Source organism: Urocitellus parryii, chromosome 13 (assembly GCF_045843805.1).
Source record: "Urocitellus parryii isolate mUroPar1 chromosome 13, mUroPar1.hap1, whole genome shotgun sequence".
Lineage (NCBI taxonomy): Eukaryota > Metazoa > Chordata > Mammalia > Rodentia > Sciuridae > Urocitellus > Urocitellus parryii.
Genome location: NC_135543.1, coordinates 61936195 through 61962592, shown reverse-complemented (window position 1 = coordinate 61962592; position 26398 = coordinate 61936195). Strand labels below are relative to the sequence as shown.

General features: G+C 35.8%; 1 protein-coding gene across 2 annotated transcripts; it reads left to right on the top strand.

Annotated features, from left to right (window-relative positions):
* Positions 1–45: 45 nt before the first annotated feature.
* Cep76 (centrosomal protein 76) lies at positions 46–22806 on the top strand. Of its 2 annotated transcripts, XM_026401991.2 has the most exons (12): positions 46–260; positions 777–932; positions 1867–1942; positions 2699–2923; positions 4235–4420; positions 6162–6259; positions 8473–8601; positions 13159–13347; positions 16387–16553; positions 18065–18398; positions 19921–20138; positions 20500–22806. In XM_026401991.2, exons 1-12 carry the CDS (start codon positions 198–200, stop codon positions 20636–20638), a joined length of 1980 nt encoding a protein of 659 aa, XP_026257776.1. In that variant the 5' UTR covers positions 46–197; the 3' UTR covers positions 20639–22806. The 2 variants fall into 2 exon arrangements, with proteins under 2 accessions (XP_026257776.1, XP_026257777.1); XM_026401992.2 differs by lacking the exon at positions 2699–2923.
* The last annotated feature ends 3592 nt before the right edge of the window (positions 22807–26398 follow it).

Here is a 26398-nt window from a genome sequence, read left to right as displayed (position 1 = left end):
GGATCAGGCAGCGCGGCGGGCAGCCCCGGGTCCGGCGCCGTTTGAAAACAGTTGGCGGCGGCGCCGCGACAACCGGGTTCCCGCCCAGCCCCGGGTCAGCCAGACGCGGCGTCGCGCCCCTCGGGACCCGCGCGAGGCGGGCGGCTGAGCCGCTTGGTGCTGCAGCCGCCACTGTTGCTCCGGGGCCCGCCGCCAGCATGTCGCTGCCTCCGGAGAAGGCGTCGGAGCTGAAGCAGCTCATCCACCAGCAGCTGAGCAAGGTGCCGGGGCAGCGGGGCGGCCGGGTGGGTCCAGTCGGGCGACCCCGGGGCGCCCTCCGACCCCGGCGCGGACCAGCCTGGGGCAGGTCCTCTCGCATTTCCCGCGCCTCCCCAGCTCCGGAGGATGACCTGCGTGGCCCTGCGCTCGCGGGCCGAGCCTGAGCCGGCGTCTGGTGACCCTCGCCCGGTCCTGGGTCGGCCCTGGGTCGGCCCTGGCGCTGCGTCTCCGACCGGGCGGCGGGCACGGGTGCCTTGCCGGCCTGCGGGCCTCCGGGTGCGGGGCTGCGGGGCGAACCCGGGCCGCCGGCCCTCAGGAGGTGGCGGAGGGGAACGGGGGGAACTGCAGCGACACTTTCTGGAAGGCGTGCTCCAAGAGTTCTTTCAAAAAGTCTCCTTTTCTCGTTCCGTTACCGTCAGAGCCGTACGTTTACTGATAGTTTTGGAAGCCGCAAACCGGAGAAGCAAGTTTTAACTGCTTTGTGATGATGTGAGTTACAATTCGAATTTTCTGCGTAGATGGATGTCCATGGCAGAATAAGAGAAATCCTTGCTGAGACCATACGGGAAGAATTGGCACCGGATCAGCAACATTTGTCGACCGAAGATTTGATAAAAGCCCTTAGACGTCGAGGAATCATTGATGATGTGATGAAAGAACTTAATTTTGTTACTGTGAGTTAAATTTTAGGGGGAAAATTTGACAATATATTGATCGTGCATAACACTTCGGTCTGTATTGGGTGCCTCTCCTGATTGATTGAAGTCACTTTAAGGTCATTGTGTCTACTAATAGCCTTGTTTCAGCGTTCAGTATGGCAAATAGTATTTTATATCAGTGAAATTTGAGTTACCATATTTCTTTCTGTGCATAGCAGAATTTTGTATTCTTTTAGATCAGTAATCTGAACTACATATGCTTTCTAGGATTGTTTTATAACATTTTAGGTTAAACTATTTTAAAGAAAATACGCTTAGGAATTTTTTTAAGAAAATACTTGACTCAATAAGAGCTCTCAAATCTTTTCATACATATAGGTCAAAGCTGAGTGATAGCCTCTTGGTATATTAGTAAGTAGGCCCTCTTTTGAAAATGAGACAGCAATGAGAAATTGTGACCTCAATACCTGGGTAATATAATGTAAAAATAGAATGAACTTCATAATACATCAGGGAATTAAGTCTGTTCATACTGCATCCTTTTTTGGTTTTTGAGGCTTATGGAACCCATTTATTAAAAAATTGACCTAGTAAAAGCTACTGCTATATGAATGTCATATTAAAACCAGTTCATGGTGGAATCTTAAGCCAATGTTATATAAGGTTTAGAGAAAGTTTAACCTTGTGTAAGGTGTTAAGGATTTGTTTTGTCACATTCTGTGAATGGTAAGACAATTTAGACTTCAGGAATAACCAGTTTTGCTGTCTTTTATGCAGATATTTATAGGTATTTATTTTCATTATGCTAGGAAAATAAAGTGGTTTATTTTATTTTATTTTTGAAAGGTTATTATCCTAATTGCTTTTGATTTCAGTGCTTGGCATGTTCTTACCTAACTATGATTTTTGTTTTCTGATTTGTTTTGATTTCTTTTCTCTGTCTTTTTAGGAAAATGTTGATCAAGAACTTCCTTCCTCTCCAAAACAACCTGTTGGTTTTGATAAACAATCAACTTTAAAAAAAAGTATGTACATGTTTTTTAACATTACTATAGTGTTTGATAGAAAAAAATCAGTATTTATTTTTCAAAGTGAAGCCCTTAGGGCTGGGGGTGTAGCTCAGTGGTAGAATGCCTGCCTCCCATGTGTGAGGCACTGGGTTTGATCCTCAGCACCACATAAAAATAAATAAAGATATTGTGTCCATTTACAACTAAAAAAAATATTTAAAAAGACTGAGACACAGAAAAGCAAATAAAAATGTTTTTTTAAAAAACGAAACACTTAAAATTTGATGGTTAGTTTGTCTAAACTTGGATTTCATTTTGTATGTAGTGTATCATTTCATATGTAGCCCATGAAACATGAGGACATGAAACAAGAAACTCTAGTTTCTTGTTTTAGTATGATTTTATAAAAACAGTACAACTTTGCTTTTCTAACAGTAATATAATTATTTGACAAAACACTTGCTAAGTTGATAACTGTCTGAGTTGGTTTATGGGGTAGAGGAATGTTGTATAAGCAACTAAAAAAGCAAGGTACAGAAAACCTTGGCTGTTAACTCCTTTCCAGCTGGGAGAAAGTAGCCAGGATATAAACTCAGAAAAGGATATATATTATGTATCTTTTCGTCCCAGAGTGCAAATGATTTGCTCCATAGTAAATTTGTTGCTCTCTTTTTTAGTGGTTTTATTTCATTCAAGTTATTGTTTCCTAATGTCTTGATCACAGTCTAAGTTATTTGGCAGTTTCCTCATATATATTGCTACACTTTACAGCTAATATTGATCCAACACGGAGGTATCTTTACCTTCAGGTTTTGGGTGGAAAAGCTTTCTTGGAACATCTTCAAGAACCTGAGCCTTTACCTGGACAAGTTTGTTCAACTTTTACTTTATGTTTACATTATCGGAACCAACGTTTTCGTTCTAAACCTGTTCCATGTGCCTGTGAACCGGATTTTCATGATGGCTTTCTACTTGAAGTACACAGAGAAAGCTTAGGTAAGGATGGGAAATACATTCAATTGAATAAATCTTGTCAGGTTTTATTGCAGAAAACTATAACTTTCCCTATAACTTTTTTAATTTGTTTGTTTTGTTTTTGTGCTGGGGATTGAACCCAGAAGGGTTCAACCACTGAGCCACATCCCTAGGCCTTTTTAAATATTTTTACTTAGAGACAGGGTCTCATTAAATTACTGAGGCTGGCTTTAAATTTGTGATCCTCCTGCTTCAGCCTCCTGAGATGCTGGGATTACAGGCATGTGCCACCACACTTAGTAAGGAGAGATTTTTTTTAACGGATGCATCTCTCTTTTCTCATATTGCTGTTTTTTGTTGTTTTTTGAGGGGAAGGTGGGTAACAGGGATCATCTCCAGCCCTTTTTTATGTATTATTTGAGACAGGGTGTTTCCAAGTTGCTTAGGGCCCCATTAAATTGCAGACACTGGCTTTGAACTTGGGACCCTCCTGCCTCAGTCTCCTGAGCTGCTGGGATTACATGTGTGTGCCACCATGCATGGCCTATAAAGGCATTTTATACACTTTGGTTGTTTTTATTTATAAAATAAGCAAAGTTATAGAATTATGCCTTCATAAGTTTAGATTTTAAGATTGATAATGCATTCATAAATTGTTTTTCCTTATAAACAGTGTTACTTAATAAGGCAGTTAATGAGATAAATTGCTAGATCCAAGGCTTTACATCTTTGAGTTTTCTGTAGATAATACAGTGGTATATCAGGAGGTTGAAGAGCAAGGTAGCTCAGCACAGTGGTGCATGCCTGTAATCACAGACTCGAAGGCTGATGTGAAAGATTGCAGATTCAAAGCCAGTCTCAGCAACTTGTCTAGATCCTGTCTCAAAATAATAAAGGGACTGGGGATATAGCTCATTGGTAAAGTGCTCCTGGGTTCAATCTCCAGTACCCCCAAAAAAAGAAAGAGTAAGATTCTTGCTGTGAAGATAATTTAAAAAAATTTTTTTTGAAGAAGGGTAAAGGTAGTTTGAAAATGATGTTATTTAATGGCATTTTATCATATTAGCATATAAATAAAGAACAAATTCATTGTTTATGGGTCAGAAAGAACTATGTATTAAGTAACTAAATGACTCATCACAATTCTGCCATCCTCTCAGAAGTTAGTGATAAAACTATTTTTATTCCCAGCCTTTGGCATGCTTTCCAAGACATACAAAATTATTCTATTTGGTTTTGTATTAGCTTAGTATAATTTTCAGTAAGTTTTCTTTTATATTGGCCTAAATGAATATGTAACTTGATTTTTTTTTTTCTGATTTATGTTGCTAGGTGATGGAACTAGAATGGCTGATTCAACAACAATGTTATCAATAAGTGATCCAATTCATATGGTGCTAATCAAAACTGACATATTTGGTGAGACCACCTTAGTAGCATCCTATTTTCTGGAATGGCGATCAGTTTTGGGTTCAGAAAATGGAGTAACCAGTCTGACTGTGGAGCTTATGGGTGTAGGTATGAGTGTCACTCTTACCTTTTTATAGGCACTGGTGAAAACATTTATACCTCTATTTTAAAGATGCCTTCCTTATAAGCCAAGAGGGAAGGAAGCCTGTAGAGTTTCTTTTTTTCTTTTTTCTTTTTTTTTTTTTTTGTACTCGGGATTGAACACTAAGCTACATCCCCAGCCCTTTTTAAAATATTTTTTTTTATTTAGAGACAAAAGTCTCACTGAGTTGCCTAGGGCCTTGTGAAGTTGCTGAGGAGGCGGTCTCCAACTTGGAATCCTCTTGCTTTAGCCTCTTGAGCCACTGGGATTACAGATGTGTGCCACTATGTTGGCTTAAATGGAATTTCATTAGCATTCCAGTTGTGATCTTTGGGAACTTTTTGACAAACATTACCAGTATAGCACTGATGAGGCTGGCCTTGTCTTAAGAAAAATGTTTTTCTGGAAAATGTATATAGAAATTTTGAAGGTTTTTAATTTATTTTCATTTGCTTAAATAAGTATGAGACTATAAAGAAGCATAAGATTTTTGGCATGCACAAATATACATGTGCAAAAAGCTTATTCCTCTTTAGCATATCCTGGAATACAGTGCATCTAGTCAGTACCAGTGACTCCTAAAGAATATGGAGTAGAGCTGGGATTGTGGCTCAGTGGTAGAGTGCTGGCCTAGCACGTGTGAGGCCCTGGGTTCGATTCTCAGCACCACATGAAAAATTAATTAATTAATGAAGGTATTGTGTCCAACTACAACTAAAATATAAATATAAAAAAATATATATGGAGTAGATTTTTTTTCTCAGCATTTTACAGTAGACTAGTGAGACTTGGAAGGAGGTAATAACTACTTGCTCAGTATAAATATTAATGAATAGTTGTTGTCTTTCAGGGCAAAGTTCATGCCTGTCTTATTTATCATTGTTTCCTTGGAATCTTGCATATTGCCTGTTATGTAGCATTATTTTTTGCTAATAAAATGGAAAACCCAAAAATCTAAAACCTACCAATGTTTTTTGCCTGACGTAGAATGGAATTTCATATTGAGACTTCTTCACAAGAGTTAAACCTGACCAGTGGACAGCATAGCTTTAGTAATGATTTGGATTTTAAACCAGACCTAGAATATATATTTCATTAAATAAAAAGTAGAAGAAAAAAATGTGTTTTTTACGTAGGAAATTTATTAAAATAAAAATTCCCAGTTATTTGTCTAACATGATAATCATAGTAATGACCTGGAAACAAGCATATTGATTTCCTGAAGCAATATTAAATACTTTGGTTATGAAGTACATTTATTTTCTAATTCTTTAAATCTAGACATGGATTGAAAATTTGTATTCCTATGTGATGTGATAATAAGGATAAATGAGAATTTCTCTATGACACACAAAAAATTCTTTTTTTTTCATGGAGACAGAATGAGGTATTGCATTGACTTTGTATTTAATGTAAGTCTGGTTGGTAAAATGCATTTAATAAAGATAAAAAATTAAGAATCCTGAATTCATTAGATCAGAAAAATCTTAAAATTTATTAGAAAGCCAAGAAAATAGTTGATCTCCTTATAACTAGATAAATGTTTTGTTAAACATTTTTGTGTTAAAGGTTCATTTTTTTATGTGCATATTAATATTTATTCCATTTAAGTGGAAAACACCAAGCTAAGTTATTTTGGTTACACTTTGATTGACTATACATAGTATTGAAACTTGTGAAGTTCTAAATCTTTATTTATCTTTATAGGCACAGAATCAAAAGTTTCTGTGGGAATTTTAAATATAAAACTTGAAATGTATCCACCACTCAATCAGACATTATCTCAAGAAGTGGTGAACACACAGGTAATTCCTAGTTTCTCCTGGTATATTTGTTTTTATTCTGTTGATCCTAGAAAGTACTCCCTTTTTGGAAATTGCCATGCGTTTTTAAATTAGTACTCAAAGGTTAATAAAAGAATTGAGGAAGAAAATGACAAAGATTGCTTTCTAGGGAAATCTGTGGTGTATTTTGGGAAATGTAATGGATGTTTGAAACAACATAAAGGAGTAGCCTCAGTGGGTGTGGTTTGTTCATTTTGTAGACTTTTATTGAGAGATTGGTGTCATGCAGTTTCTGCTCTGTACTCAGCACTTGCTTCTGGAAAGTTTGAAAAGGCTTTCTTCCCTAACTCTGCTGTCAGATCTCTTTTATAAAATGCAATGCTGACTTTGTAAATCTCTTATTGAGTAGGTGAATGGCATGACACAATCTTTGTTTTATTTTGCTTTCAATTTTTTATTAGGCTCTTAAAACCCTTTCAGATCTCAGATCTCTGCTGCTTTCTTCTTAGGTCTTGAGATTATTAGGTTTCTCCACCCCTTCAGGGGGGTGTACCACCCTGTCTTTACTTTGCAGGTTATGATCATCTGCCGCCTTTTGGCATGATTCTCCTGGACTGCATACTTTGGTCCTGAAATTGTGCTTTTACTCAGTCATGCCCCTTTGTATTGTTCTATTTATAGTGTTCTGGTGACTTAGTTTTATTTATCTTTTGAGGGGGGAGATTTTTACTTTTACTATTATTTTTTGCAATGCTGGGGATCAAACCTAAAGCCTTGTACATGCAAGGCAAGTGCTCTATCACTGAGCTTTTGGGGGTTTGTTATGTTTTTGCTTTCTTAGTTTTACAGTGCTAACCCCTCTCCCCCAGGTAAACAGTGTCCTACTCTGCTTTCCTGAAACAGTTTCTTAGTTCCGAACTCTCATCTCCCTTTAATCTGGCATCTGAATTATATGTTACATAACACTTAGTGGGAACTGACCTGATGTTACTTGTAAATGAATAGAAATGTGTACATATACATACATTATGTATGAGTTTTAATTATGTTTTTTGTAAATTTATATGATACATAAGGAAGTAAACATTTGGGTTTTACTTTTTTCTTTTGTTTATTATGTTGACAAATAAATGGGTTTGGTGTTTGCATGCGTTTGCCTACATGCACGTATACTAGGAATCGAACCTCAGGCCCTGGCAGGTTGTGTAGACTTCTACCACTGAGCTATTATATCCCTAGTCCCAACAGCTCTAGTGTTTAACATTGTTTTATAAACATTTCTCATGTTTTTGCTCTCATGTTTGTTTTTTAATGACTGTAGCCTAAGTTTATTTTCTTATTTCATATATTTTTTCTAACTTTCCAGACTTCTCTTTAAGATTATATTAAAATTTTCAAGTCAGAAATATTTATTGGGCTGGGGATGTGGCTCAAGCGGTAGCACGCTCGCCTGGCATGCGTGCGGCCCAGGTTCGATCCTCAGCACCACATACCAACAAAGATGTTGTGTCTGCCGAAAACTAAAAAATAAATAAATAAATATTTAAAAAAAAAAAAGAAAGAAATATTTATTGATCTTAAACAGATATTAAAAAGGGCCAGACACTTTTCTAGATGCTGAAGATGCAGCAGTACACATGGCAGACAGCTTGTTTTTGGAGCCTAGATTCTGGTGAGAAGACAAACAGTAAAAATGAGTCCATAAACAAAGTACCGGATAGTAGAAGGTGTTAGGTGGAAAAGTTTCATGGGGTGAAGTGTGCAGTAGAGTGGATACTAGGAGTCTGATTTAGGTCAAGTGATTAAGAGAGGGAAAAAGGTCCAGATGGCAAGAGCAGCATACCAGGCCAGAACATTCCAGGCAGGGGGAACAGTAGCTTAAAGCAGAAGTCCCTGAACAGAATCAAGGGCCCCGTGTGGATGGGGCAAGAGAAGAAAATGAGGTGGATACCAGAGTTTGGAAGCCCATGCAAGTACTCTAGAGTGTGTTAGAAAATTACTGAAGTGTTTTAAACAAGGAAGTGACAATATGATTTATTGTTTACAATTTTCTGTCTTGGAAGAAAAACAGATCACTTGACTTTGTCGTGGAGACCAAATAATATGGCTAGTCATAGAAACAAGGAAGTATGAAGGCTCTTGCAAATATGGTAATGGGAACTAGATATGTATTGTGGTAATCAAGGAGATGGAGTAGAAATTGAAAAAAATATATTTTTCTTTTAAATTTTAAGCTTGCTTTGGAACGTCAGAAAACTGCAGAGAAAGAGCGATTATTTCTTGTGTATGCCAAGCAGTGGTGGAGAGAATATTTGCAAATTCGACCCTCACACAACTCACGGCTGGTGAAAATTTTTGCACAGGTTTGTAAATTATATCAGAAAAGTTTCTTTTCTACATATGGTAGTTAGTATTGTATATGTAAGTTTATTTAATTTGCTTTTATAAAATGCAATGCTGACTTTGTAAATCTCTTTTATTGAGTAGGTGAGTGGCATAACACAATCTTTGTTTTATTTTGCTTTCAATTTTTTTTAGGCTCTTAAAACCCTTTCTGACTTTATTTAATTTTTAAGTAGATGAAAATCTGTTTTATTTAACCTGGAATAAACCCATTCATGATACTTAGAAGTTAGATAATTCACCACTTGGACTCTGTGATTTCTGTAAGTGCAGCTCTTGTGTGCAGAACAGAGGCTCTGGACATAAGTTATTTTTGTTAGGGTTTTTTAAAAGTCACATGCAATAATTCTGTATAATCAAGATCTCTAACTTAATGACTACTGATGTTCAGCTGCAGAATTCCAACAACAAATGCTTCTTGGCTTACAATTAGGATTACATCCTGAATAAAATAAAGCCATCAGAAGTTGAAAATTTAATACATCTAACATACTGTGCATCACAGCTTAGCAACACAGTAGAGTATCAGTTGTTTACCCTATGATCATGTGGCTGATGGAGAGCAGTGGCTGCCTAGCATGGAGAGATGGTATCATACTGCATATTCCTAGTCTGGAGCTCAAAATTGAAAATGAAGTATGGTTTCTACTGAATGAACATAGCTTCACACTATCTAAAGTGGAAAAATTGTTAAGTCAAATCATCCTAAACCCGGGACTATCTGTATAGATCTCTGCCTCTGTTTTCCCAAATCTTAAGCCCATTCCCCCACCCCCTCTCTTTTTTTAAGTTTTTATTAGTTATTGATGGACCTATATTTATTTATTTATTTGTTTATATGTGGTGCTGAGAATCGAACCCAGTGCCTCACACTTGCTAGGCAAGTGCTCTACCACTGAGCCACAACCCCAACGCCCATTTTCTTTTTAACAAGTCAGTATAAAGCATATAGTGAGATCCTGTACTTTTTGTAACTTTTGAGGAGACATTCAAATCTTTCACGTATGTTTAACCTTATATAAATGCTTCTGTATAATTATAATGTAATATTGCTTTAAATTATATTTCTTAGATCCTAGCTTTACCCTGTTCTCCCTAGATGTTGGGACAAATGAAAAATGGTTTTGTTTCTAGATGGGAAGCTTGGGAATGAGAGTCCCTGGTTATCTAGTGGTGGGAATGAGGGAAATAGCTTCAGACTTTACAGAGGCGTTTTTTCAATGCTTTCAGTGACTGGGTAGGCAAGGTAGTGCTGAATCAGCACAAGGGCATGGAGAAACCACAATCAAAATATAACTTATCTTCCTGTTTTCTAGTCAAATTGCAGATTTTCACTGATGTGGAATCTGAGACCAGAGAGGACTCAAGAAGTGGATCAGATAAATGACATATCACAGAGAAAGGAGCAATGGGCTAGGGATGTGGCTCAGCAATAGTGTAGTAGTAGGTAACAGGTAGCCCTGGGATTGATCCCCAACATGGGATGGGGGCGGGGAACAAGGAACAGGAGGTTGGTGTGCAGCTAAGGAAATCAAGGGATTATGGAATTTTTTAAGATCAAATGGCAACTTGGTCTTGGCAGAGTCTATATTAATTTGCATATTGTTTTGTTTTGTTTTTATTTTTTTTACTTTTTTATTCTAATTTGTTATATATGACAGCAGAATGCATTACAATTCATATTACATATAGAGCACAATTTTTCATATCTCTGATTATACACAAAGTACATTCACACCACTCATGTACTTAGGGTAATGATGTCCATCTCAATCCATCATCTTTTTTATCCCCATGCTCCCTCCCTTCCGCTCTTTCCCCTTTGCCCTATCTCCCCTTTACCCCACTATGAATCAGCCTCCTTATATCAGAGAAAACATTTGGCATTTGGTTTTTTGGGAGTGGCTAACTTCACTTAGCTTTATATTCTCCAGCTTCATCCATTTACCTGCAAATGCCATGATTCTATTCTCTTTTAGTTGTTTTGTTGTTGTTTTTGTTTTGGTTGAACCCAGTGGCACTTAACTACTGAGCTATCACTGAATTGCATAGGGTCTTGCAAAGTTGCTGAGGCTGGCTTCAGACTTGAAATCCTCCTGCCTCAGCCTCTCAAGTGATAAGGATTATAGACATTTACCACCTACCCCACTTAAAACCATAATTTTAATCCAGAAAATTATACATGGTCTGAAAAAGAATTTGCTCCTTCCAGGCCCAAAAGGAAATAAATTTCCAGTAGTACTATGCAGTAGCACTTTCTGCAGAGATGGCAATGTTCTACATCTGCTATGGGATCTACCAGCCATGTGTTGAGAACTCAGGATGTGGCTAATGCAACTAAAACTGAAATTTTATTTAATTTTAGTTAATTAAAGTTTAGAATAAAGTTCTGGTATTCTATTGCATAGTAGATTGACTACAGATAACATGTACTGTAAATTTTTGAAAGCTAGAAGAAAGGATTTTGAAAGGATTTTGAATGTTTTCACCATAAAAATAGTAAATGAGGGCTGGGGCTATAGTTCAGTGACAGAGTGCTTGGCTTGTATGTGTGAGGCACTGGGTTCCCTCCTCAGCACCACATAAAAAAATAAATAAAGGCATGCTGTTCATCTACAACTATTAAAAAAATTTTTAAATAGTAAATGAGATATGTATAGATGTATGCAATTCTTATGTATTAAATTTTTTTAAATCAATAAATTTAAAAATGGGAAAAACTTTCTTATTGGACAGTGCAGATTGAGAAGTTGAAATATTGAAATTTTCAAGACTTAAATAATATGGGGATATATAGGTAATATATTAAATATTATTATAATGAAACATGATGATATATCTTGTATTCCAAGATGCTACTCTTGATGGCAGATAAATTTATTGTTTAGGTACTCAACCTTTTCTTGTCATTAGTGCCTATGTAAGAATAGGACTTCCCACACATAACTAGGTTCATTACCTTCATTCTAACCAAAGATCTATGGACCCATCAGGGTCATTATATACTTGGTAATCCTTTGTTCTTTTCCTCCCTAACTAGCTGAGCAACAATTCATTTAATGACACCTTTTGAAATTTTTAATGCAAGAAATTTTAAAATAAGTTATAGAAATTGAAACTTAGGGCTAATAATTTTTTAAGAAAATATTATAATTGCTTGAGGATATCCTTTTAATGTTCTGCTTGTGATTTCAGAACTTAATATTATACTACACAAATTAGTAATGCTGAATTAATGTAAAAGAAAATCAAATAATAGTTTTCCACTTTCCTCCAAATTAGAATCATGATTTTGTTTTAGAATTTGATGGCAATCAGAGTTGAGAACTATCAAAACGAGTGAAAATAATAAGTTGTTTTACTCTGGATTGTGTAACAATTTATGGTCAGATGTGTATAATAATCAAATATAAGTGATAAGTAAGGTTTTTTTCCTTGCTGAGTGAGGATTATTCTGGAGAAGTGATGTCTTTGTGATGTAGAGAGATCAGCAGTTCTGATGGTTGGAGCAGGTAGTGTTCCTCTTGGCTGAGTTGGGTTTTGTCTCCTGAGGATCCCTGCCTTGGTCAAGGGTGTGGGGTCTCTAGACTCTGACCAGCTGTTGGCCCTTTCTCATGCTGCAGCATAACTGTGAAGTTAAGGAATGTGTGTGCTTGGTGATGTATTCTCCCGTCAGTCTCCAGAGACTGCTACACACAATAATAGTTATTAACCACAAGTATTAAGAGCTAGAATGAAAGACATTTTCCTGAAATGTTTTTTAAAATTGTGCTTTCGGTTGACTTGGTTAACAAATGGCTATGTTTCTGGATCTCTGAAGTGGGATGCTATAATAAAAACAAATTAGAAATAAGCTCGGATCATTCTTATATCAGCCCATCAGAATTGTTGTTTGTTAGGATACATATTAAATTGTTTGGTAATATAAATAGTACTTTAGCTTAGACCCTCTATCCCTCCTGCACCTGTCTGCCCACTGTTTTTTCAGATCAATTCTTACTGTTATAGGCTTTGCTTTTGATGGTGGTGGGAGGTACTAGGGGTTAAACCCCAGGGGCACTTAACCTCTGAGCCACATCCCCACCCTGATTTACTCTTCATTTTGAGATGGGGGTCTTGCTAAGATGCTCAGCACCTTACTAAGTTGCTGAGGCTGGCTTTGAACTTGTGGTCATCCTGCCTCAACCTCCTGAGCCCATGGGATTATAGGTGTGTTCCACCACTCCTGGCTGTCTTAGGCTTTAGAGTCGGACAGTTTAGGGTTTGAATCCTGACTCTGTTGTGTGATAGTTGTAGCTTCTGTTTCTTTAAATATGAAATGAAAATAATATAGATGAGAATTAAAAGAGATTATATGAATAGTGCTTAGCAGCATAGTGCTGGATTTATGATTAACAGTAAATGACATCCAGAGTTATTTTAGCTCATACTCATGTATTAAAAAAAAAACAAAAGATGTTAAAATTGGGGGATGACAATCTGTCATTATAGATGATGTTTTCATCCTTTTCTTCCAGGATGAAAATGGAATAAATAGACCTGTCTGTTCCTACATTAAACCACTTCGAGCTGGCCGGCTTCTGGATACTCCACGGCAGGCAGCAAGATTCGTTAATGTCCTTGGTTATGAACGAGCTCCTGTTATTGGAGGAGGAGGTAAACAGGAACAATGGTGCACTCTGCTGGCCTTTCTCTGTAGAAACAAGGTATCATACACACATAGTAGAATTAAGTAGCAAGTACATCATAGTTATTCTGGACTTACAGTACACTTGTAAAAGAATGACCTTAGAAAAAAATGTACGTACTGTCAGTTTGAATAAGAAAATCTTGTTCTCACCATTTGCCATAAACATTTTTTAAGTGTCTCAATACGTAAAGACACTTAACGTCTTTGTTTTCTCACAGTTTCTTATGTAACTTATGGTGATTTCTACAAGGTAGGGACATGTTAAGTACTAGTCAGAAACCAAGCTATAGACTGAATTTGAGAAAGCACTGTGACCAGAACTATGGTCTGCTGGTACAGTTCTTGGGTTAACTTTTGCTCGGGTAATATTGCATATTTTAAAAGGGAAAATGGCAGTACAAAATGAATATGGGAAAAAAAAAAACTTGGATTACATGGTAGTTTTGTTTAGTTTTAAACACAGTATTAAAGACATGTAGAATAAATTTGTTAATGTTAAATTTTTTTAATGACTCAATTTTGATAAATTAAATATATCATGGGATGTTCCCTAGTCGTCTGATTTCTAGAAATGATGAACAAATAACACTATAACATTTAATTGTATTGAAACAAGGAAAAAGAGAACTTGCCTTCATCTATTATTGTTTGGAAATAATTTTGCTTATTCTGAGGTTGTATAAATAGTATGGTAGTCTAAGTAAAGCTCAAACTATGGAAGAAACATTTGGATGATGTTGATATGACAGAGAAATTATGTGTGGTTTTTCATTTGTAGTTGTTTTGTAGTCTGGGATTGAAGCAGGAGGTGCTTAGCCTTTTTAGTCTTTTTCATTTTTTGAGACAAGATCTCCCCAAATTGGTGAGGCTGGTCTCTAATTTGGGATCCTCTTGCCTCAGCCTGGCAAGTTCTTGGGATTACAGGCATGTGCCACCAGTCTTGGCTAAGACTGTGTCTTTTTTTTTTTTTTTTTTTTTTAAGAGAGAGGTGAGAGAGAGAGAGAATTTTTAATATTTATTATTTAGTTTTTGGCAGACACAACATCTTTGTTTGTTTGTGGTGATGAGGATCGAACCCGGGCTGCACGCATACAAGGCGAGTGCGCTACTGCTTGAGCCACATCCCCAGCCCCAAGACTGTGTCTTAAAGACAGTTAAAAAAACATTTAATTTTATTTAGCAAAAAAAGTTAGATTTGTTTCCAAGGTCTAGTTCCCAAATGTTATATATTATGGACTTTTAAAAAATTTCAAATATAATAGGAATAATATAATTTATTTATTTTAAATATTTATTTTTTAGTTATAGGTGGATACCACCATATCTTTATTTTATTTTTATGTAGTGTTGAGGATTGAACCCAGTGCCTCATGCATGGTAGGTGAGAGCTTTACCTCTGAGCCACAACCCCATCCCTTGACTGTTTTATTTTTAAAGAGAAAGTATATCTTAAAAAGGAGAAGCTTGAAAATTAGAGTAGTCTTTTACAAACAAGCCTTACAATAGTAAAGGTGAAACTTCAGAAACCCATAATTCTTTTCCAAACTTACAATTTCTTCATATTTTTGTGTTTTTTTAAAGTAGATATCACTTTTTCCACAATTATAAATTTCCATAAGTAGAAATGAAACTATCTTGCTTTATAATTTAACATTATGCTATGAACATTTTTTTCATATATTGGTATCTTTTTGTGATTTCCGACTTCTAATGGTTATTTCACATTTTCTTGAGTCAATATATAAAATCTACCTATTTCTCCATTGTAGGAACTGTTTCTTTTGGCCAACTTGTGCTTTTAGCTTTTTGATATTATGAATAAATTTTTGCATTGATTTTTTTTTTTTTTCTGGGTGTGTGTGAATTTTGTTTTTTTACCAAACCTCAGGATAGAAAGTAGTGGGTCTAAAAAATTGTGTAAAGTCAATTTACTAACTATAAAATAGTACTTGCCTAGAATGCATAAGCCCTGGGTTCCATCCCCATCACCGCAAAACAAACAATGCAGAGCCACTAATTTAAAATTTTGAGGGGAAAGGAGGCCTTCTTCATTCTAGCATTCAACTCAATAGTTATTTTCAGGGCTGGGGATGTAGCTTATTGGTAGAGCACTTGCCTAAGCCTGCCCATGGTGTCCTGGGTTCCATCTCCAGTACTACAGCAACAAAAAGTTATTTTCACTTTTGTGTGTTACCTGTAGTATTCCATACATAAATACATATCTTGACATAATGTAGTCATATTATTTTTATAGAGTTTTTCTCAGAACATATTAGATATTTTCTGTGTGCAGTCTTCATAATTTTTTAAAATTGTGAAATGTAGCAAAGAGAATTTGGAAAACAGGGAGAATGATGTATAATCTACACTAATAATAGGCATTGTTGTCATTTTTGTGTTTTCTCCCAATCAAATTTTCCTATATATTTCCTTGAAATTATATACAGATGCTACATATCATTGGTGTGTGTTCCATTTATTTACAATTTTTGCTATATGATTTGTTAGCTTGCTTATTCGTGTCCTTTAGCTATTCATTCACGTATTAAAATCTTCCTGATTTTCTTCCTACATTGTATGAGTTCTTCATAAACTTTTGAATCTTAAGTGCTGCCTATTAAAGTGTACATCATATCTGTGAGAACTTAATTTTTTTAAATTAATTAATTTTGTGGCCCTGGGGATTCTAGCTAGGCAAGCATTGTATCACTGAGCCATTTTCCCCATTCCATGAACACTAATTATGTAAAATAATTTCCTTCCAGAATTAGTATGTCTCAATTTAATACTAGTCTAGTGATTATAATTGAAAAATTTTGATAAATTTTGATTGTAATATTGCATATAAATATCAAGTGAGGTGACAATATAAAGAAATAAGTACTTGGGCTGGGGTTGTGGCTCAGCGGTAGAGCGCTCGCCTAGCACATGAAAGCCCTGGGTTCAAACCTCAGCACCTCTTAAAAATGAATAAAATGTATTGTGTGGAACTACAACTAAAAAATATTTTTGAAAAAGGAATAAGTAGTTGATTTGAATTCATTCTATCCTGTAGGGTGACTGTGAAGATCATGCTAACCTTCTGTGCAGCCTTCTTCTTGGATATGGGTTAGAAGCCTTTGTCTGTGTAGGGACTAAGGCAAAAGCAGTACCTCATGCATGGGTTATGACTTGTGGAACTGATGGAACCATCACTTTTTGGGAGAGTTTAACTGGACACAGGTGAGTCATCTCAGTTTGTAGGGATTTTAAAATGAAGGTGTCAGTATTTTAATTAGTTGATTTTTGTGGCGTTTGGCATCAAACCCAGGACCTCAGCACATTAGGCAAGTACTGTACCTCTGAGCTACATCCCCAGCCTTAAAATTTTTTTTTAAACAGGGTTTTTGTTCATATTGATGTATTGAAGGTACATGTTTATAATTTTAGTTATTAGAATATTTTTGGGGGCTGGGGATGTGGCTCAAGCGGTAGCGCGCTCGCCTGGCATGCGTGCGGCCCGGGTTCGATCCTCAGCACCACATACCAACAAAGATGTTGTGTCCACCGAGAACTAAAAAATAAATATTAAAGAATTCTCTCTCTCTCTCTCTCCCCCCTCTCTCTAAAAAAAAAAAAAAAAAAAAAAAAAGAATATTTTTGGAGACTATAAAAAATTACTTCAGTATGGGCTGGAATTGTGGCTCAGAGATAGAGCACTCGCGTAACATGCTTAAGGCACTGGGTTCGATCCCTAGCACCACATAAATATAAAATAAAGATATTGTGTCCATATGTAACTAAAAAAAAAATCAATATGAAAGTCTGTGCCCCTGAAAAGAAGTCTTTACCGACATTATACTAGTAAAAACTAAATCACAGTAACTTTTAGCTATGTGTAATTGACACACTTTTTTTCTGACAATCATACCTAAATCTGAAAATAAGTTCAAGTTGTAAATCATGAATTCTTTTGAAAATTGGATGTGAACACCAATTCCATGTTGGTAAGTCCACTGGACTTTTTTTTTTCCCAGTTCATTAGCCTGTCTTGGTTTAAAAAAGAAGTTGGAGCACTCCCTCTATCTTGGAACATTCTCTCCTTAGCTTCAGTGGCTATCACTATCACTGCCTATCAGTTTTCATTCTTTCATTCTGGATGTTCTTCTCAGTTTTCGTTCATCTCATCTTTAAATGGTGAATGTTTTAAAGACACATCCCTGGATTGCCTTCTCATTTCCTTGGGTCTTCTTTCTCCTGCATCAATAATCATTTTGGTTAGTCATGCCTGCTAATATGTTGCTAAATTATTCTAATTGTATTATCTGAGATAAACTTTTTTGATATTGACAATAGACATAGAATATATCATATTGTTAGGTGAATACAATTTGGTTTCTATTTTTTTTTTTAAATATTTATTTATTTATTAGTTATTGGCAGACACAACATCTTTGTTTGTATGTGGTGCTGGAGGATCGAACCCGGGCCGCACGCATGCCAGGCGAGCGCGCTACCGCTGAGCCACATCCCCAGCCCCACAATTTGGTTTCTATATTATAAGATGTTCTTTGCAGTTAATAGAGAGTAATCAGATTGTGGAAGTATACAAAGGAAAAACAAGTATTAAACTCTAGTTCTGGAAGGTAGTTACGGTCTTGTGTTAGACTATTTTTTTCCTCGGTAAGATACTGCCTGTAATTTTTAAATTTTCATTATGTAAATTTATAAATTATTATTATTATTTTTTTTAGGTATATTCACAAACCTATTAATCCTGATGAGCCTCCGCTTGCTGAACAGGCCAAACCATTGTACCCATATCGAACGATTGGCTGTGTTTTCAATCATCAGATGTTCCTTGGAAATTGTCAACCCTCTGATGCAGTAGAAACCTGTATATTTGATTTGAATGATGAATCCAAATGGAAACCCATGAGTGAAGAAGCAATTAAATCTGTGTGTGCCCCAGGAGCGACAACATCCCTTCCTCCCTTTCCACCTCTGTGTGCATCCACAATTGATGCATCTGTCACAAGTAATGAAATAGAAATGCAGCTGAGGCTCCTAGTGTCAGAACACAGAAAGGTAATTAATGCCAAAATAGTTGTAGGTTTATACCTTTTTCATTTGTTCATGAATTGAACTTTTCTTTTTTGGTACTGAGGATTGAACCTAGGGGCACTTAACCACTAAGTCACATCCCCAGTTCTTTTTAACTTTTATTTAGACAGGGTCTCACTAAATTGCTTAGGACCTGGTTAAATTGCTGAGGCTAGCCTTGAACTCATGATCCTCCTGCCTCAGCCTCCTAAGCTGCTGGGAGAGGGTATCATTTTACATCCACCCATCTAGGCAAAATAGATGCCAGTGTCAATCATTGTCTTTAATGGTACCTGTAAACTAGCAAGTGAGATTCCCATTTTGCCACAGACAAAGTGTAGTTGATTATGAACCTTTGTGATGAGCAGAAACCTTGAATGTGAAGTTAGGAATTGATAAAAGATACATTACATTATGGTAATCAAAAGATTAATAAGTTTGAAAAGTTTTTATTTTTTAATTTTTTTTTTCAGTTGCCAATAGATCTTTATTTATTTATATGTGGTGCTGAGAATTGAACCCAGGGCTTTACACAAGCTAGGCAAGTGCTCCACCACTGAGCCACAACCCCAGCCACCCGAAAAGTTTGTTTATAAATGTAGGTTTCTTTAATGCACATGTTATGTATAAAGGAAACCATAATTGCCTTTAATATTCCATGGAAATATACGCTCTAAGCTCTGTAAGAACCCCTAGCTGGTTGTCTTTTTTTTTCTGTTGTAGTATAAAAGTCAAAGCTTTTGGGAGAGTAAGTGCTCAGTAGATACTCAGTTTAATTACATGTATCATTAATTTGTCCCTCCCACCCACTGCAGGTGAGTTGATGCAGATTCAGTCTTTGTTCTTTTTAGATGTCTGAGACAGTGGAGTATATTTTGACATACTATACATACATGGAGTGTGACTTATTCTAATTAGGCAGATTCAGTCTTATAAACTCTTTAAATAAATATGGTCTCCAAATTCATTGACACTACTTGTCTTCATACTAGGACTATTCCAGGTGGCCACTTGTAGTAGATGTTTTAAAAGTAGAGGATATAGCCAGGTGCGGTCCGTTGCCTGTAGTCCCAGTGACTCAGGAGGCAGAGGCAAGAAGATCCTGAGTTCAAAGCCAGCCTCAGTGACTTAGTGAGGCTCTGTGCAACTCAGTGAGACCCTGTCTCTAATAAAATAAAAATAGGGCTAGGGATGTGGCTCAGTGGTCAAGTGCCCCTGAGTTCAATCCCTGGTACTCCCCACCCCCACACAAAAAAGTTTAGGACATAAAACCTTCATGAACATCAATGTATTGAATGTGTTTCCGTTATTTAAGAATTAAAACCTGATAACCTTTAGTTGTCTTTTTATCTCTCTTTATCCTTAGGATAATTAATAGGAAGTTTTAAAAACTATGGCAGCTTTTAAAAATCTTTTCTTGGCATCCATTAAAATAATTGACATTTTTGTTTGTTGGTTTTTATAATATTAATGCACTTCACTTTTTCTTTTCCTCTTGAATATGTAGGATCTTGGCCTCACGACTGTTTGGGAAGACCAGCTTTCTTATCTTTTATCACCAGCGTTGGCTTCTTATGAATTTGAGCGCACCACAAGTATATCTGCAGGCAACGAAGAATTTCAGGATGCCATAAGGAGGGCGGTACCTGATGGTCACACATTTAAAGGGTTCCCTATACATTTTGTGTATAGAAATGCAAGGCGTGCATTTGCCACCTGTCTTCGGTAAGGTGGCATTTATGGATTCATAAAAATTTTTTTGCCTAGAATTCTTAGAAACCAGTTAGTCTGGTAGTTATTATGAGTGACAGTACAATACAAGCATCTGGGGAGCTTTTACAATGACCTTCTTGCCACACATTTTGTTAGGTCTGACGTAGCCCTAAATAGTCTGGGGTAATTTCCTCAGTGATTTTGGTTGAGGATCTCTGATCTTGACTAGTGTATAGACTATGGGGAAATAGTCCATAATTTGAATTATCAAATGCTAAGATACTTATTATATAATTAAATACTGACTTAGTTGGAAATAAGAAAGTAAAGCCTGTGTCACTTCTTAATTGAGTAAATTTTCTTTCTAACATAGATCCCCTTTTTGTGAAGAAATAATCTGTTGCCGTGGAGACCAGGTGCGACTGGCAGTTCGTGTCCGAGTGTTTACTTATCCCGAATCTGCATGTGCTGTTTGGATCATGTTTGCTTGTAAATATCGCTCTGTATTATAGGACTAGCATTTCCATAAGAATTATACCTGTGTTTTACTGAAATTTTACACATTATATATTACTAGCTGTTTGAAGGTTTTTTATTATTATTATTATTATTATTATTATCATAATTTGCTTTGGATGTCTTATTTCAATTTTGTATAGACCTGACTGATGATGTTTTAAAAAATCATGATTTGTGTATTTCAAGTCTAAGGATGAAAAACTTGTAAAAATCTTAGTTGAATTTAATATAAATTAAGTGTATATTCTATTTTAATAAATGCTACTTTGTTTACAGGTATTCAGTAGTTTAAATATGAATATAAAATTTACTCAGTTTTCTTTACACTAATAATTATCATAGAGGTATATATCTAAGGGTTTGGACTATAGTAAAATCAAAGTGATTATTTTTCAGAGGTGAATGAAATTATTTTAAATATATTAGGAAGAATTAACCTCACAAGATTTATTAATTGCATATATAAAAATACATTTTGGTGAATTACCACTTTTGTGGTTTACCCATGATGCTGGGGATATTTGAGACTTCCCAGAAATTTTTGGAAAGACTTCTTCAGAGTAGGAAATCAGTAATTCCACAAAAGCATGAATAACAGAGCTCATATGAAAGTACTTCAGTAATTTATAAATATTTATTGTTACAGAAGTGTATTGGGTATTTAAAAATTTTTTTCTCTTGCACCCCTGTATTATGATACAGATCATTTTTTTTTAATGTTTATTTTTTAGTTTTAGGTGGACACAATATCTTTACCTTATTTTTACATGGTGCTGAGGATTGAACCCAGTGCCTCACGCATGCCAGGAGAGCAAGCTACCACTTGAGCTACATCCCGAGCCCCAATACAGATTATTTTCTATAATTAACAATGGCATTCTATCACTATTACTGTTTTTAGTGGTCAGAAGATTTATTTCTAACCTCTTAATGGATTCCATCTTCTGAGACCACTTCTTTTCATTGTGATAAAAACGTCAGTGTATGTGTGAATAGCCTAAGTGAGAGAATCATTGTGTGAGGCCACTGAAAATAAGTAATAAATGAGTGAATCCATGCTCCTATTTTTAAAAATTGAACAGGTTTTATGTGAGCAAAAGTAAGCATTAAAAAGACTCTAGCAGGGCTAGGGCTGTGGCTCAGTGGTAGAGCGCTTGCCTAGCATATGTGAGGCACTGGGTTCCATCCTCAGCACCACATATAAATGAATAAAGGTACAAAAAAAATTTTAAAAAAGCAGTTCAACTTTCTATAAAAGGCTATGTGATATAAGTGATAGGTTTGACTATCCTTTTAGCATCTCTGTACAAAGTTTTTTTGTTTTTGTTTTTGCTTTTGGCAGTGCTGGGGATTGAACCTAGGACCCTGCACATGCTAGGCAAGCGTTTTACCACTGAGCTAAATATCCCAACCCTCCATAAAGTTCTTAATTCAGTTGCTTTATCCAGTGGTCTTAAAGTAAATGTATATCAGTTGTCTATTCAAGTTATTAATTCTGTTTGTCATTAACTATTGCAAAGTACACGATTGTTTTTTTTTAAATAAAGATATCTTAAAATTTACTTTTTTTCTTTATTTTTATGTGTAGTGAATATTTATGATTTAACTTGTTTTAAAAGTCTGGAATTATTACTATCCTATTATCACTTTTCATTGAAAATGGTAATCAGGTGTTTCTTGTGAGATGATATTTAAGAAATTAGTGAAATAAGTATTAAGACATTTTTATTTTGTTGCCACAATTACACATAAAGCTATCAACAGAGAAAATTACTCATAATTTTTAGTTTTTGAGATAAACTATAAAGCACATAATAAGAGACGCAGACTGTATATATGCTGTGTGTAGTGGCACACACCTGTAATCCCAGCCACTTGGGAGGCTGGGATAGGAAGACTGCAATTTCGAGGCCAACTTCAGCAATTTAGTAAGGTCCTAAGCAACTTTGTGATTACTTAGTAAGTACTACTTACTAAGACCCTGTCTTCAGAACAAAAGATAAAAAGGGCTGGGGATATGGCTCAGTAGTTCAGCACCTCTGGGTTCAATCTCCAGTACCAAAGAAAGAAAAGAAGAGGCAGAATTTATGGGCTATTTTATCATCAAGTGATCAAAGCTGTACTGATGTTAGTCTGGGTTTCCTGCCTTGCTGTATCATGATAACACGTGTTTTGAATGTGCTTTTGGTATAAATTCTAAAATAAATTTGCATTTTATGCACTTTAATAAGAGTCTGGCATTAATTAATATTTTTCTTTGAAGATAGTCTAATGACTTCAGTACATTTATTACTAGGATTCTCTTACTAATAATTTTTCTTAAGAATTAAATTTACCTTTGTATATTTAGCTGTTATAAGGTTGTTTATTAAAATTTTTTGTATAACGTGTAATGTGTTCTTTTTGACAATATGGATATTGACATAGTTCTCTATGTATTTATATATATATATTTACTTAGTAGAAAAATATGAGAAGCCCCAGAACTTCATTTTTCATTCTCAAGCATGAACCTGTTGAATAAAACTTACCTAAATCCAGTTCTAACTTATGGAAAACTCCAAGTGCCTTCAGAATTTTTTCTAGTATTTAGGTATACATCTTTAAATATGATCTGCAATATAATGGTTTCATACTTTCTACATATGTATAGTATAGGAGTTGGATGATCTGTTTTTAACATGGACTTAATCTTTGTAACAGTGAAAGTAAATACTTTCCAGAAGTCTATATTTGAGAAATTTTGAGGTTAAAGGCTGTATAAAATCTTAAAATAGACAAAGAAACTAGATGTCATCCTAATTTGAAGAGCCACATCATATTGTTTTTATCATGATATAGTTAAAGCACAACTCACTTATAATCATTAATGTACTTAAATATTGGTATTGAATGTTGTTCAAAATTTTCTTCTGAGGTTTGGTATGTTCTTTGAATTTTCATTTGGCTTATAATTGGATTTAGAACTAATTATGTAATACAAGTGTTAAAATAGTCAAGGGTTTTTAGGAGAAGAGGGAAGGGAGCTCTTAATTGGCAGCAGTTCAAATGTTGTGTTTATATGAAATGAAAGATTTATCTAATTCTATTGAATTTAGATTTGTAATCTAAATTCCATGTTTTCTAGTGTTTTTGAAAGTTAACTGTTTAGAGTTTTTGTTTTTGACATTTGACCAAAACTGAGTTTTAACTGCTTTTATATGTATGCTCTCTATTTTAAAATGTGATTGGATATTTAATGGACTACAATATGGAATTTTGGATTTGAATAATAGGGCTTCCAGACAACAGAACTTATAGATTAATTATATGGAGATCCAGAGAATTAAGTTCTCTGCCTAGAGATATCTATTTCTAGTAGCAAATCAGGTCTAGAATTCCAGTTCTGACCTTTTTTTAGGTTTACTACTTTTTCTGCAACTCACTGCACAAATGTATGTTGTGTTTTTGTTTTGTGGCTGGGGATGGACCCCAGGCCTCAACGAATGCTAGGCAAGTGCTCCACCACTGAGCCGAACCCCCAACCTCAGGTGTGCTTTTCTCTGTGGAGAGGTGGCATTGTTATGGCTAACTCACCATTTATTGTAGTTTAAAAAAATGTTCATAGACAGCTACTAACTTCTAAAAAATAAAATGCTGCTTGCCCCTCAGGCCACCATTCCAACTTTCTGGTTTTAGGGTTTCTACCCCAAAGGTAGAAATACAAAAGGCATTTATGTCTATGGCACCTATGTGTGACATAACAAAATTTATAATATGTTGTGTGTGAAGTCACCAGTGGGACCAGAATTACTTTTTAGAGAGGATGACTTTGGAAAGCTGAAGCCCCACGACAGGCGACAGGGTGCCTGAAGTTACTTGTGGTGTGGCAGGTTAAGAAGGATGTGAGGGGCTGGGATCGTGGCTCAGTGGTAGAGTGCTTGCCTGGCATGTGTGAGGCCCTGGGTTCGAATCTCAGCACCGCGTATAAATAAAATAAAGGTCCATCAACAATTTAAAAAATATAAAAAAAAAATAAGAAGGATGTGAATTCTGCTGTTCGAATACTTGAGAGAGTGAATCAATGACTGAATACTGAAGCAGTGCTCACTAATGTGCATCCACAAACTATCTCAGTCATATTTAGTTTGTATTCTGAAAGAATTCTGAAATTCATTTACAAATTAGGTGTAACTAACCAATTGTTACTTGCATATTTTCTTTGCCAAAATATATGGTGATAGAATGGTAGGCCCAAAATGAAGAGAAGATGAGCATCAGAAATTACAAATTATTTAATTTGAATATAAGCAAAAATATTTGTTACCAATTCTTAAATTTTTGACCCTTTCACTGAGATTTATTTGCAAGCCATACGATTAATTTAAAGTGTATATTCAGTGGTTTCTAAGATAGTGAGATTGCAGTCATTACTCATTTTAGAACATATTTTGTCACCTCTAAAAGTAGCCCTGGACTTTTTAACTCAGTCCCCTATCTCTACATCCCTTTTAACTCCCAACACTAAGCACTAATTTACTCTCTATAGATCCTCCCTATTGTGAACTTGCACATGAATGAAATGAAATAATACATAGTCTTTTGGGTCTGGCATCTTTTACTTGGTATAATGTTTTTAAGGTGCACCCAGCTTGGAGCATGTATCATGCTGCTTCGTTGCTTTTTTTGAGTGACAACTCTTCTGTTGTGTGGATATGCCATATATGTTTGTCCTTTTGTCAGTTGGTATCTGGTTGTTTTTACCTTTTGGCTGTTATGAATAATGCTCCTATAAATGTTTGGGTTATTATTAAATTGAAAGAGGTAGGTAGAAGTCTCTTATTAAACAAGTGATTTATAAATGTTTTTTCCCCATCTGTGGATTAGCTCTTCATTTTTGTGATGCTGTCCTTTGAAGTACAAAAGTTTTTAATTTTGATGAATTCCAGTATGTTTGTGATTCAAAGTTTTGGTGTCCTACCCAATACAAGGCTGTGAAGATTTACCTGTTTTCTTTTTAGACCTTTGTAGTATTAACTCTCATACTTAGGTCTTCACACAATTAGGCAAACAAGTTTTCAGTTAATTTTGAATATGGTTTGAGATAAGGATCCACCTTCATTCTTTTGCATAAGCATACCCAACTCTAACAGCACTATTTTTTGAGACTCTTCTCTCTCCCTGTTCAATCGTCTTGTTACCATCATTAAAAATTATTTGAGGGGCTGGGGATGTGGCTCAAGCTGTAGTGCACTCGTCTGGCATGCGTGCAGCCTGGGTTCGATCCTCAGCACCACATACCAACAAAGATGTTGTGTCCGCCAAGAACTAAAAAATAAATCTCTCTCTCTCTCTCTCTCTCTCTCTCTCTCTCTCTCTCTCTCTCTTTCTCTCTCTCTCTCCTCTCTCACTCTCTCTTTAAAAAAAAAAAAAAAATTATTTGAGCCGGACGAGGTGGCATATGCCTATAATCCCAGCGACTTGGGAGGCCGAGGCAGGAGGATTGCAAGTTCAAAGCCAGCCTCAATAATGGTGAGGCACTAAGTAACTCAGTGAGACCCTGTCTCTAAATAAAATGTAAATTAGGGCTGAGGATGTGACTCAGTGGTAGAGTGCCCCTGAGTTCAATCACCTGTATGAAAAAAAAAATTATTTGACCATTGACATACAGGTTTATTGCTAGACTTTCAATTCTATACCTAGTACCACACATTTTGATTACTGTTGCTTTTGTAGGTTCTGAAATTGCAAAGTGTGGTTCCCCCAACTTTGTT

Excerpts from the sequence above, each read along its gene's own strand:
- Cep76 (XM_026401991.2), top strand. The coding sequence starts at position 198 with ATGTCGCTGCCTCCGGAGAAGGCGTCGGAGCTGAAGCAGCTCATCCAC. Across the intron at positions 2,924-4,234 it reads AGTACACAGAGAAAGCTTAG|GTGATGGAACTAGAATGGCT; the intron begins GTAAGGATGGGA and ends TTATGTTGCTAG. Across the intron at positions 16,554-18,064 it reads GAGAGTTTAACTGGACACAG|GTATATTCACAAACCTATTA; the intron begins GTGAGTCATCTC and ends TATTTTTTTTAG.